The sequence below is a fragment of the Lycium barbarum genome, chromosome 2 (assembly GCF_019175385.1).
Source record: "Lycium barbarum isolate Lr01 chromosome 2, ASM1917538v2, whole genome shotgun sequence".
In the NCBI taxonomy this organism is placed as follows: domain Eukaryota; kingdom Viridiplantae; phylum Streptophyta; class Magnoliopsida; order Solanales; family Solanaceae; genus Lycium; species Lycium barbarum.
Genome location: NC_083338.1, coordinates 87,492,022 through 87,503,603, shown reverse-complemented (window position 1 = coordinate 87,503,603; position 11,582 = coordinate 87,492,022). Strand labels below are relative to the sequence as shown.

The 11,582-nt window shown below is 37.5% G+C and overlaps 1 protein-coding gene across 1 annotated transcript in view; it reads left to right on the top strand.

Moving 5' to 3' along the window:
* LOC132626612 (probable polyribonucleotide nucleotidyltransferase 1, chloroplastic) overlaps positions 1 to 5,583 on the top strand; it is a 94,323-nt gene extending 88,740 nt beyond the window's left edge. Inside the window, 9 exon segments of the mRNA XM_060341534.1 lie at positions 1,756 to 1,829; positions 1,914 to 2,021; positions 2,111 to 2,205; positions 2,449 to 2,512; positions 2,691 to 2,744; positions 2,823 to 2,864; positions 4,307 to 4,514; positions 4,517 to 4,684; positions 5,102 to 5,583. Of these exon segments, the coding sequence (XP_060197517.1) occupies positions 1,756 to 1,829; positions 1,914 to 2,021; positions 2,111 to 2,205; positions 2,449 to 2,512; positions 2,691 to 2,744; positions 2,823 to 2,864; positions 4,307 to 4,514; positions 4,517 to 4,635 (764 nt within the window). The 3' untranslated portion in view covers positions 4,636 to 4,684; positions 5,102 to 5,583.
* Positions 5,584 to 11,582: the final 5,999 nt, after the last annotated feature.

Below are 11,582 nucleotides of genomic sequence, written 5' to 3'. Positions count from 1 at the left end.
CCGCTGTCCCCCCTGTTTGGCTCTTCCTCTAAGGGGTTGTTGTGTAACAAGCGCATAATGTCCACTGGAACGCCCATGGATTTTATCATCAACTTGATGAATTTCATCGGGTCCGGATAAAGACCAAGGGTGGCTCAAGAGTAGGTGGTCTCAACCCAATAATAGAAAATTCTTGTATATTTTTATTTGAAGTTTATTCTTTTAACTTTTTGAGATGCAAAGTTAATTTTTTTATTGATTCTTAGAGTATTTCTTTTTAAATTTAAAATCTAAGCTATCCATTTAATCTATGTTGAGACATTGTTGATCTTAGGTAAAATTTTGTAATCTTAATTTGATAAACTTCTGTAGAACTTCAACATACTAGTACATCCTAGCCAACTTCAACTTACTAATACATCCTTGCCTTTCAATGATACAATCGTGTCGGAATTTTCTCTATAAGAACACTAAGCAAATCAACTTATAATTCCAATCTAAAGCTTTTCATGCTCTAATTAGATTGAAGCACGTCTACAGAGGCCTTGAAAGAAAAGATCATACAAAGATAGAGTTATACAACAAATCATTCATTTGGAGTGAAAGAAGCATGAAATAACTGCAGATTTAACTCCTACCATTTTTATTCAGTGTTACATCAACCAAATCCATAAAAAGCAACTTAATATATATAACTATGCGATATATGATTGGTGACAAGTTGGCAGCAGATGGTTGAATTTTTTATTTATAATTAATCGTAAGTAATGATTAGTTAAGGTAGTAGGAGTCTTGGCGCAATAGTAAAAGTTGTTCCCGGTGATCATGAGGTAACGGGTTCAAGCCGCGGAAACAAACCTCTTGCAGAAATGCATGGTGAGGCTAAGTACATAAGACCCAGTGTGGTTCTGTCCTTTGTAGGACCCCGCACATAGCTGAAGCTTAGTGCAACAGGCTTCCTTTTATAATAATTATTTAAACTATATGTACAATATGAATAGTTTTTGGGGGCATCCAATTTTATGGGGCCTGAAGCAAAAGAGCCTGGGTGGTTCAAGCAGCCCCTGACTCTTTAATATTTGACACAAACAACAATATTTATTGTTTAGTTTAAACAGCAAGAAGAACGACGACACCAACAAGAAGAACGACGACACCTCAGTCCCAAAATAGATGCTCATTTCAGCTTCTAGGCTTTTCCTGACATGTCAGGCTAGTCCTTGTAGATGTCAACACATCTCGGCATGCAACAACATTCAACCCATGATCGGAATTACATCTAACTGGTTTCTCCCTTAGTTTCTTTCCCAAAAGAAGTTTCTTCATACCATTCTCCCTTCATCCTCTTCTATGTGGTGGTTTGGTTCGGCACATTTTTTAGCAACTACACTCAACTTGTATTACATAACATATTGGTAATAGCATAGAAAGTATTGGATAGTTTAATAGTTGCTTCATCCAGAAAATATGCGTCTTAGTCTAAAAGCTGAATTGTTATTAGGTGAATTTCCTAAAAGTTTGATAGCTGTTATGCTGTGAATGTTTAAAGATGCCTCAAAGTGGGTTTTATTATCTGGGCAGAGGAAGTATAACATTTAGCATACATATTGATGTGTTAAATTAGCAAGCTGTGCATTTTGGCATTTATCGGAATAGATAATGTCCAAAGTTGTTTCTTTCAAATTTCTCTTCTATTGATAACTTTTTATACAACTTCTCCAATTGCATTTTTCACCTGATGAACTTGTTTTGGCTCTTGTAATTTGTGCTCTTCAGCTGAGATGTCAAAATGCTTGCCACCCCCTTCAAGAAAGTTGTCAAAGTATGCTCCGCTAATCCATGTTATGAAGGTCTGTTGTCTATCTGATGCCCACTTCATCTGTAGTTGTGATTAAATGAACAGTTATGTCAACCATGTGTCGTTGATTTCATAGGTTAAACCAGAAAAAATAAACCTTATCATTGGCTCTGGTGGAAAGAAGGTGAAGAGCATTATTGAAGAAACTGGTGTTGAAGCTATTGAAACACAAGATGATGGCGTGGTCAGCTAGGAAGAAAAACTACATTTCGTTTTTAATTGGCATGCCAGTTCCAGTGTTATAGTATTTAAAATCTCAATGCGTTACTGCAGGTGAAAATAACTGCCAAGGATTTGTCAAGCCTGGAAAAGTCAAAATCCATCATTAGTAATCTAACAATGGTTCCAATTGTTGGTGACATATATAGGTCTCTTCTCAATCCTACTTACTAAAATAAAATTCATTATACTGTCTGGAGAATTTTTTTTGTGGCTTTGGGATCTGCATTACAATTGCTCAACATGAGAAATTCCTGGGCATCATTCTTGTACTTCACATATTTCTAGGGCCACTAATTTTTGAAATTTCTAATTTTGTAGATCTTTCAAATTGTTGAATTCTTTCTGGTGTTTTTAGATTGCCTTTTTCTATTTCCTGTTTTTCCTATCAGGAATTGTGAAATTAAATCTATTGCACCTTATGGAGCTTTTGTGGAGATTGCGCCTGGACGAGAGGTAAATATTTTGTCTACTCAAACCTGTAAACAATGAGCTGCTATTCTTTCTTATTTTCGAATCTGCTGGAAGTAATTATTATGCTGATTCTTTTGTTTGACAGTTTTATTTATCATGCTTATTTGTAAATCTCGGCATCAGTGTTCACTTCTAATTAATGCAGTTATGTTAAATTCAGGGATTATGCCATATCAGTGAGCTAAGTGCAAATTGGCTAGCCAAGGCTGAAGATGTAAGCTCAATATTATTACTGCATTTAACAATTCAAATGGTCGTGATAAAAATAGTTTATCCTATTTCATAATTACAGGCCTTCAAAGTTGGAGACCGCCTGGATGTCAAGCTCATAGAGGTCGATCTCTCTTTCCTTTACATTTAGAACACTGCTAATTATGGTTTCCTTTGACAACTGTCAATGTAATGCTACTTTGTGGACACTTTTTTGGTAGTTCTGTTCGGTCTCTTATATCGGTATTTCATTATCATTGAAAACTAGGTCATGTCACCTGTGCTTGCTGAACCTTTTTACGTTTGCCTTAATTTTAACTACCAGGACCTAATGTCATTGAAGGATGCGGAACTTTTGCTTTGCACTAACTAACGCGTCTCTTACCCATCTTGGGCAGAGAATGATATTTAATGTGGATTCTCAAAATCACATGTAATCTGGCTAAATAGATACATACCCATTTGCAAATATCACCTTAATCTGTTACTGTAGCTTATATGTGGTAATACAGCACTGTCTCAGCCTTAAAATACCGTGTAAGATAAATATACTCCCTCTGGTTCAATTTGTTTGTCTGGTTTTGACTTGGCACGGAGTTTAAGAAAGTAAACAAGACTTTTGAATCTTGTGGTTGTTAACTAAAGATATGTTGAATGTACCAAAATGCCCTTTAATCTTGTGGTCTTAAACATGTTATGTGGAAAGTTGGAATTAAAGAGTTGCCAAAAAAGGAGAGATATTCTTTTTGAAACGGGTTAAAAAGGAAGTAAGACAAACAAATTTGAAATGGAGGGAGTATTATTTTTCACCTCTTCAGTTGTAGAACTTTGGATTTCAAAGGCTCCAATAGTTTCTTCTCTGCTTATTTCTTCCACTAGATTATTTTAGACAAGGTTCGTGTGATTTTTCTTTTAGATCTTTCAGTTGGTAGGCGCCACAATGAAGAATTGGACTGTCCAGCTTTGATAGGTTAAATTCAAGTATTCAACAAGTAGGAGTCATGCTCAATCATATTTTCATAGTTGCACTATGCTCATCAGGATGTAGTGTTACAAGTCGGTTATGGTCTTTGAGGACTGTTGATTAACAAAACAAACTTAAAGAGGACAGTAGAAATAAACTTCAAAGGCTGTTAAGTTCTCCATTTGATTGCGTAATTGTAGAATCTCTTTAAGATCAAGATTTGCTGTTTCCTTGGCTTCCTTCACGTAAAACTAAGTGTTTAGTCATTTGGCACTTCAAGTTGAGAAACAAATTGTATTGGTTTTTTTCCCAATTCTTGCTTAAATATAAGTAATGGATGACATCTTGTCCTCTTTTCTGGTTAAAGTTGTGGTTTTACTGAATCAGTTAGCCTTAATTTTTGAATTGCTTTGTTTCGAGATTGTTTCTTGCATGTATGTCTTTCCAGAATGCTAGTAAGAGCACATGTATTTAGCATCTTTATCACCAGCACATGAAACCTTTAACAGTTGATTACTTATAATTAAACAAAAGTGAAATCATTAGCAATTGACATTTTGAGATCTTGTCTCTTCCTTCTCGGTTCATGGGATTCATTACAGATCAATGACAAGGGGCAACTTCGCTTAAGCCGACGTGCATTACTTCCAGATGCCGAGCCCGAGAAACAAAGTACAAAGGCACGCAGTGCTAGCCTTCAAAATGACAATGTAGTTTCACCAAGAACTCCAGATAAGGGTAAACCTAAGAAAGCTGTGACTGTATCAAAGGATGGTTCAGCATCAGAGAATGCGGAACCTCTCAAGGAGAAAACAGTTCCCGAAAAGTATCAAGCCCAGCCGCAGACAAGCCCCAACCAAAAAAAAGTGGCGGCAACATCTCCAACAAAAGTGGAAATGCAGTAGTCAATGGAGAGGCAAAAGTTGTATAAGAAAGCTATAATGGGGGAGTAATTCAGTCTCATTTTCAAAATGTGGCAGGTGACTGTCCTCTCAGTTGGATATAAAAGGTGCCTGTATTCTTCATGGTTGATGCCCTTTCATTCGCTAATCCCCAGAAATGCAAATTCTTTTTTTCTTTGTCCATTTGAAAGTAAAAGCTTTCCATACCCGTTTAGATCTAAGCGATAAATTTCATATCCTTCCAAGTATTTGAGATGCATCAAGGGTAGCACTTGCTGGTTGCTCACAGGTTAGAATAGTATAGTAAATAGAAATTCCATAATTATTTTCTTTGGTGAGTTGGTCTTTCAGAGGTTTGTCTCCATGCTCTAGAGGACCTAAGATGGATTGTTTTTTCATGCCTGGATATCTCTTTCCACATGTTAGCCATTACACAAAAGCATGGCATCGTCTGTACTAGTTTCACTTATGTGATTGTCGGTTTTTATTGTGCAGAGGATGGAGAGTTTGGAAGAATTGAGTTATTGGATTGGGTGAAATTCAGATAGTTCTTTTTCTGTCAAATTGAGAGGGGTTATGATTCAAGCTTTGACATCAGAGTTAGCCGGTTGATTCTGACTGGTTTTAACAGTGGAAGAAAATGTAAATGCAGTAATTTTCGTGGCGATACATGTTTCTCGTGATCAAGATACATGGTTCTGAAGGACCTCTACGATCAGTTGATACATCAATGAAGCTTGTTTTGCTGTAACCATTCTGAATATATTGAAGTTAGGAATTGCAAGCTGCCCGATAGCCAGCATATCAAACTTGAAAGCAAAGTACTAAGGTTGAGATGCCACTGTGCTGGAAATTTTCGGTTTCCACCAGAAGTTCCTGGTTCAGACCCATAGTAGTTGATGTAATACCTTGAAGCTACCAAGAGATGGTGCGATGCTATTAAAGTCCTCATTTTAATATATAAATTTATTTATTAATGTTGGCTATTTTTTTTATGTTTGTTCATAATATGGAGACAGTATGTGTTAAGTGTGTTGATGCAAGATAAATTTTGAGAAGAAATCTGGCTAAGCTATAAAGCTGTACCAAGGAGCTACATGATGATTTTCATCGATGGCTTTTGAAAATGGTAATTCGTTGGAAGGCAAAACCTAGGGACCAAAGTGAAATATGGTTAATTAATAATAATAAAGTAGCTAACTTGTTGGACTCTAAAAGTAAGACTTAATACTAGTGGTAGCAAACAGGTGGGATGGGTGGTTTCAAAACGGGTTAGTAAAAAGGGTTGTATCGTAACTTGACCATAAAATATGGTTGAATAATGTACGGTCCTGACCATTTTTATCTTCTAAAGCAGGCTTAAAATGCTTATTGAAGCCTTTTTAAAGTCTATAAGAATGCAATGTTTGCAAGTCATTTCAATATAACATAAGCTCAGTTACTCCTATCTTAGGTGAACTTTTATCATCAAGTTATCACAACATACCTAGTGTAATTTCACAGGTGGATTTGGGGAGGATGGTGTGTACGTAACCTTACACTCACCTTGTGAAGGTAGAGAGACAGTTTTTGATAAACTCTTGGCTCAAGTGTCACGACCCAAACTGAAGGGCCATGACGGACACTTGACCGTACTAGTCAAGTACCATCTGACATATATTTGAAACATAAACGTAAGCATAGGTGAGCCGATAGGACCGCCATGTGATACTCTATAGACTCATAGGATAATCATGTCTGAAATAGAACGCCCCGAACCTGGGCCTGGACGTAACACGGCACCCGATGCCTGACTGCATGTGACCGAGCGAACCAACTGGCTGGCTGAATCAACATGTGATACCAAAACATAACTGACTTATAAAATAAAACTAACACATACTGATTAACTAAAAGTCTGACTGAAATATCATAATGCGGAAATACTTAGACAATTTGAAAATATCTGAAAGTAGCCAACACAGCTAAACCAAAACAACTGAACAACTGAGTGTAACTGTCAACAAGACTAACATAACAAATATATAACTGTCTGAACTGTGTCTATGAAGCCTCTAAGAATACTGAATAATGGAGGTGTCTATGAACTGAAATAACTGGATAGTTGACAATGCCCCGACGGAATTTGGGGCTCACCAGTAGCTGATACGTGCACTCCTAAATAGCTGAGTCATCAACCTGTTTATCGTTGCCTGCATCGCGAGATGCAGGCCCCCAAGCAATAAAAGGGACATCAGCACATTTGAATTGTACTGATATGTAAAGCAATTGAAGCAATAAAATACTGGAACTACAACTGAAACTGATAACTGTAACTGTAATAGCAAGGAAGTAGAGATATGAATACTCCCTGCTCTGTATCTGAATCATCTGTATTATCTGTGTTTGTATATGTGGGGCCTCGGCCCAATAATAAATGCACGCTATGGCCTCGGCCTAGTGGTGCGTCAGTCAATGGCCTCGGCCATGTATACGTATACACAAGACTGTGCTGTGCCCTTGGGAAAAATCACATATGTATAATTATGGTTAATTAATAAGGACTGAGACCATAACAACAATGAACAATGCTGAACTGAAATAGACATGCTAGACTGAATTGAAAACACTGACTGTTTCTGAGCATACTGAATTTCTAGACTGAGACTCATGTGGTAACAACACATAAGTCTATAAAGATTACGTGCTGAGTTCATGATATTCAAATTGATAACCATGAACGAATTCTGTAACTGCAATCCTAGAAGATAACAGTTCTACGACATATCATAAAACTGGGCTAAACTGTATTCTGAGTCAAATTACTGACAAGTATGAAGAATAAGGCGTAGGGAGAATCATGAACATTCCCTAACGTAGATAGTTAGCCTCACATAACTTAATTCCAGCCTTTGAGCGTAATACAATGTTCGTCAACCCTTTCAACTTTGATCTATATCAATACAAGTCAAAGGGATTCTATATTAGCAATAATATCCATGCTTTTAGTCATCTAAGCATTTTATCAAATACTTAGTGGGCATAAAGCTCCACAATCTCCATTAATGGTGTTTCTTCACCCAATTTCCATTCTATTACTTCTAGGTGATTCTACAATCTCAATTAGGTGTAATTGACATCATTCTCCATCACCTATATGATTATAACAATCTCAAGTCAACAATCCAAGACCCTACTATAGTTCGTGTAATTCTCTTTACTAAACCCATTTACTATTCTCCCAAGAACTCATCAATTCACTATTATGAATGATTAGAGTGTAGAATCATTACCTTTTTGACGTTCAATCCTCTTGAATTCGAGTTCTAGGGTTTCCACGCCCAACAATAATGTTCCACTCACAACTCTATTGATTAGAAGGGTTTACTTAAGTTAGAAGAGAATAGGGACATGAATTCAACCTAGAATCATGATAAAACTTACCTTGTAGGGTTCTTGAGGCTTGGGACTTGTTCTCTCTGACTTTAGGGTGATTTTTCGTGACTAGGAGTGTTAGGGAAATAAACCCCAAGCTTAAATATAACTTAAAACGCGAAATCCCGAATTTTGACCCGAAACTGGCCCTGTTATGCGATGGGCCCGCGACGCACATGCAGCGCACGACCATCTGCAGGTCAATATTCAGAGGGGGTTTTTGTGCGATCGGCGCGCGACGCGGGGCCATCGCACGCGCCTGCATGCGCCCTCTCAACGAACCTGTGTCGGTTCTGCACAGTGTTCAGTAAAATGGACATAACTTCTCGTACACAGCTCTGTTTGGGCTCCACAATATACCGTTGGAAATTTATTTCAAAGGGCTACAACTTTTATGTTTTACGTTTCCTCAAATTCCTAACAGATTTTCACGAAACCTGACTGGAAGGCAGATGTATCGAAAACTTAGCCGATTCTATAGAATTTTAAGTGCCTTACTATTAGCCATATTGAGATGATCATATCTCCTTGCTCCGATCTCTCATTGGCCTGGTCCTTATATCGTTAGAAAGGTATTTCTACATATTACAACTTTCATTAAGGGTACTTTCCCAAATTCCCAACTAATCAAGGATTTATGGTTTTCCTAAGTATGCCTGTCAACCATTTTCGAAAACGTTCAAACCTTCAGTTTTTCCACTAGAGCTCTAAGGATACAGGGTGTTACAATAGCTTACAAGGACTCATCTACATGAAAATACTAGACATACAGTATGAGCCAACAAGGCTGTCATACCCAACTGTGTAACAACATGACTGAACATAACTGTCTACAAGCCTCTACTGGAATACACGACATAACATGGTCGGGACAGGGCCCCGCCATACCCATACCCATGCATATGTATATATATGTAATCATGCTGACTCACGGAAACTTCTCATAGGATAATCATGTCTGAAATAGAATAGCCTAGAAGGACTCATCTACATGAAAATGCTAGACATACTGTTATATCCCGCGTTTTGTGCAATCGGACAATTCAAGACGATCGCGGGGAGACAACAAGCAAAGCAATATTTTATGTGTTTGACACACGAGTTGTTTATGAAAAATTTAGAAGTGAAGATAATGATAATGGTTAAGAGCATAAAGGGGAATTCACGACATGACTCGTGAAAATATGGAGGAAGACGAAGGGCAAAATTGGAAGTCGGAAAAATTGTTTTCAAGAATTGCGAGAAGTATCCCAAAATATAATTGGGCTTGAAGGTTTTTCTTTGGAAATTAATAGGCCCAACCGGCCATTAATATGGGCCCAAGCCCATGTGGGATTAAATTGTAGATTATAAAAGATGAATAAGGTCATCTTTATCACCTAAATGGTCTAGAAAATTCAAGAGAGCAAAGGAAAGAAAAGAGAGAGCAAACTTCAAGGGCCATTCGGCCAAGCTCAAGATTAACAAGAAAAATTGATAAAATCCCTCCAACAATCATTTCCTACCAAGCAAAGGGTGCTTAACAAGGTAGAGTTGTTGTTGGAGCAAGAAAGGTTCAAAATCATCCAAGTTGCCAAGAGTTAGGGAAGTGAGAAGTTGAAGAAGAAAGGTAAATTCTAACCTTGTTTTATGTGTTATGCATAGATTATATGTGTTGTAGTAGGCAAAAATGGATGAAATTCTTGAAGTAGAGGAATATAGTATATGGCCGTGTATGTACATATAGGTGTAGGAATTGTATTTCAATTGTTGTCAAGTGTTTGGTTGCTATTGTTGTGGATGAGATGTGGAAAATGGAAAAAATTGAAGTTGTGTGTGTGCATGGTATGGCCGTGTAGTGTGTAGTTGCAAATGGCCGTGTGTGTGTGTTTGATGAATGGATAGTGAGCAAGTCTTAATTAGTATGCTGATCGTCGTGTTGTGGAGCTTATATTACAAGTAGAAGCATAATGAACTTAGTAAAATATTAGTAATTGGAAGTTTGTTTCGGAAGGTGAGGTGAATTGAATGTTATGTTCTTGCATGTATGAAACGTCATGATGTTAGAATGATGTTGTTGGACTATATATAAGGTTGTTATTGACTTTATGGGAGTTGGAAAGTGTTGAAGAAAGTAGTAAATTGATATAATGTATCGTGAGTCGAAAATGTGAATTGCTAGGATGATTGTTGATTATGTTAATAGTTTGGCCGGGTTTGAATTCCCGGATTGTGTTTGTCAAGAATTTGGTTATATTGAATGTCGAGGATGGTGTATTTACAGAGGAAATGCTGCCGAAATTTCGGTAGCCAATTGTTTCCTTAAGGTGTTAACTCTAAGTATGCTAATGAGAGTTTTGGTAAAAATGACCAAATCGCAGATTTTGACGAGATTGTGACTCGAATTTGGAGTAGCTAAAGGAGCGGAAAGAGGTATGTAAGGCTTCACCCTTCTTTCTATGGCATGTCTTAACTAAAATAAGTCGGGTACGAGTCTCGGGGACAACCCTAATCCCCGGAATCCGCACCTAAAGTTTTCAACTTTTCGTTCAATTGAATTGAAGTAAAAAGTGTGCAAAATGATGAAAAGACCTTCTAGACCCCTATAACTTGCCTAAGTGGGACCCGATTACCCTAGGACTCATACAAGTAACGCTATGACACGTAATATGGGTAAATTGTATACGCTACCTCGTCCGGCCCGAGGTGGGCCCGTTACTCTCGGATCTTCCTATAATCTTGGTTAACGTACTTGAAGTGAATCCAAAGGGGGCCTTTGATCCCGATTTCGTCACCAAGTGATAAGTACTATGACTACTCCAGCGAGAGTGTTTCTATGATGATAATGATAATGACAATGTCGGACAAGAGAATGTAGCTATGATAAGTACGACCGGAACGACTCTACGACTAAGCCAAGTACTTCATATAAATATGAAAGCGATAAACTAATTTTTGAATCATATTTATATTTTCTAGTTATAACTTTATTTTCTAAAATACCTAAGATTTCATTTTCGGTTACTGTAACACTATTTTCCGTTGATAGTTTCGCCTTAAAATACTTGTTCCTTCAAGGTGAGACAAAGCTATCACTAGCATTCCGTAATGTAATCGGAGGTCACCGACCTTATGTCACTCCGATGGATACATGATTTTCCTTGGCTCTCTTGTGCGCTTATATGACATATGTATATATATAAAACGGGTATACGTGTATGGGTATGTATATGAATATGACAAAGTAACTGTATATAAGACATGTATATGCATAAAGGATGAGTAAATGTACGTGTAAATGTACATACTCGGTACATTATTCGTACTGACGTCCCTTCTTGTGGACGCTGAGTTTCATGCCGCGCAGGTCAGCAGGTATATGGACCAGATTCCTAGCGCCCTATCAGCAGCATTCGACAGCGCTCCAGTTGTTCCGGAGCCTTATATCATCGGTACTATTTTGTGTATGTATTTTCGGGCGCGACAGTACTCGGCCCTTCCTATGTATAAATGTACTATGTCTAGAGGCTCGTAGACAGATATACACAGTCAGCTATGTACAGTTTAATGTATTGTATTCCGA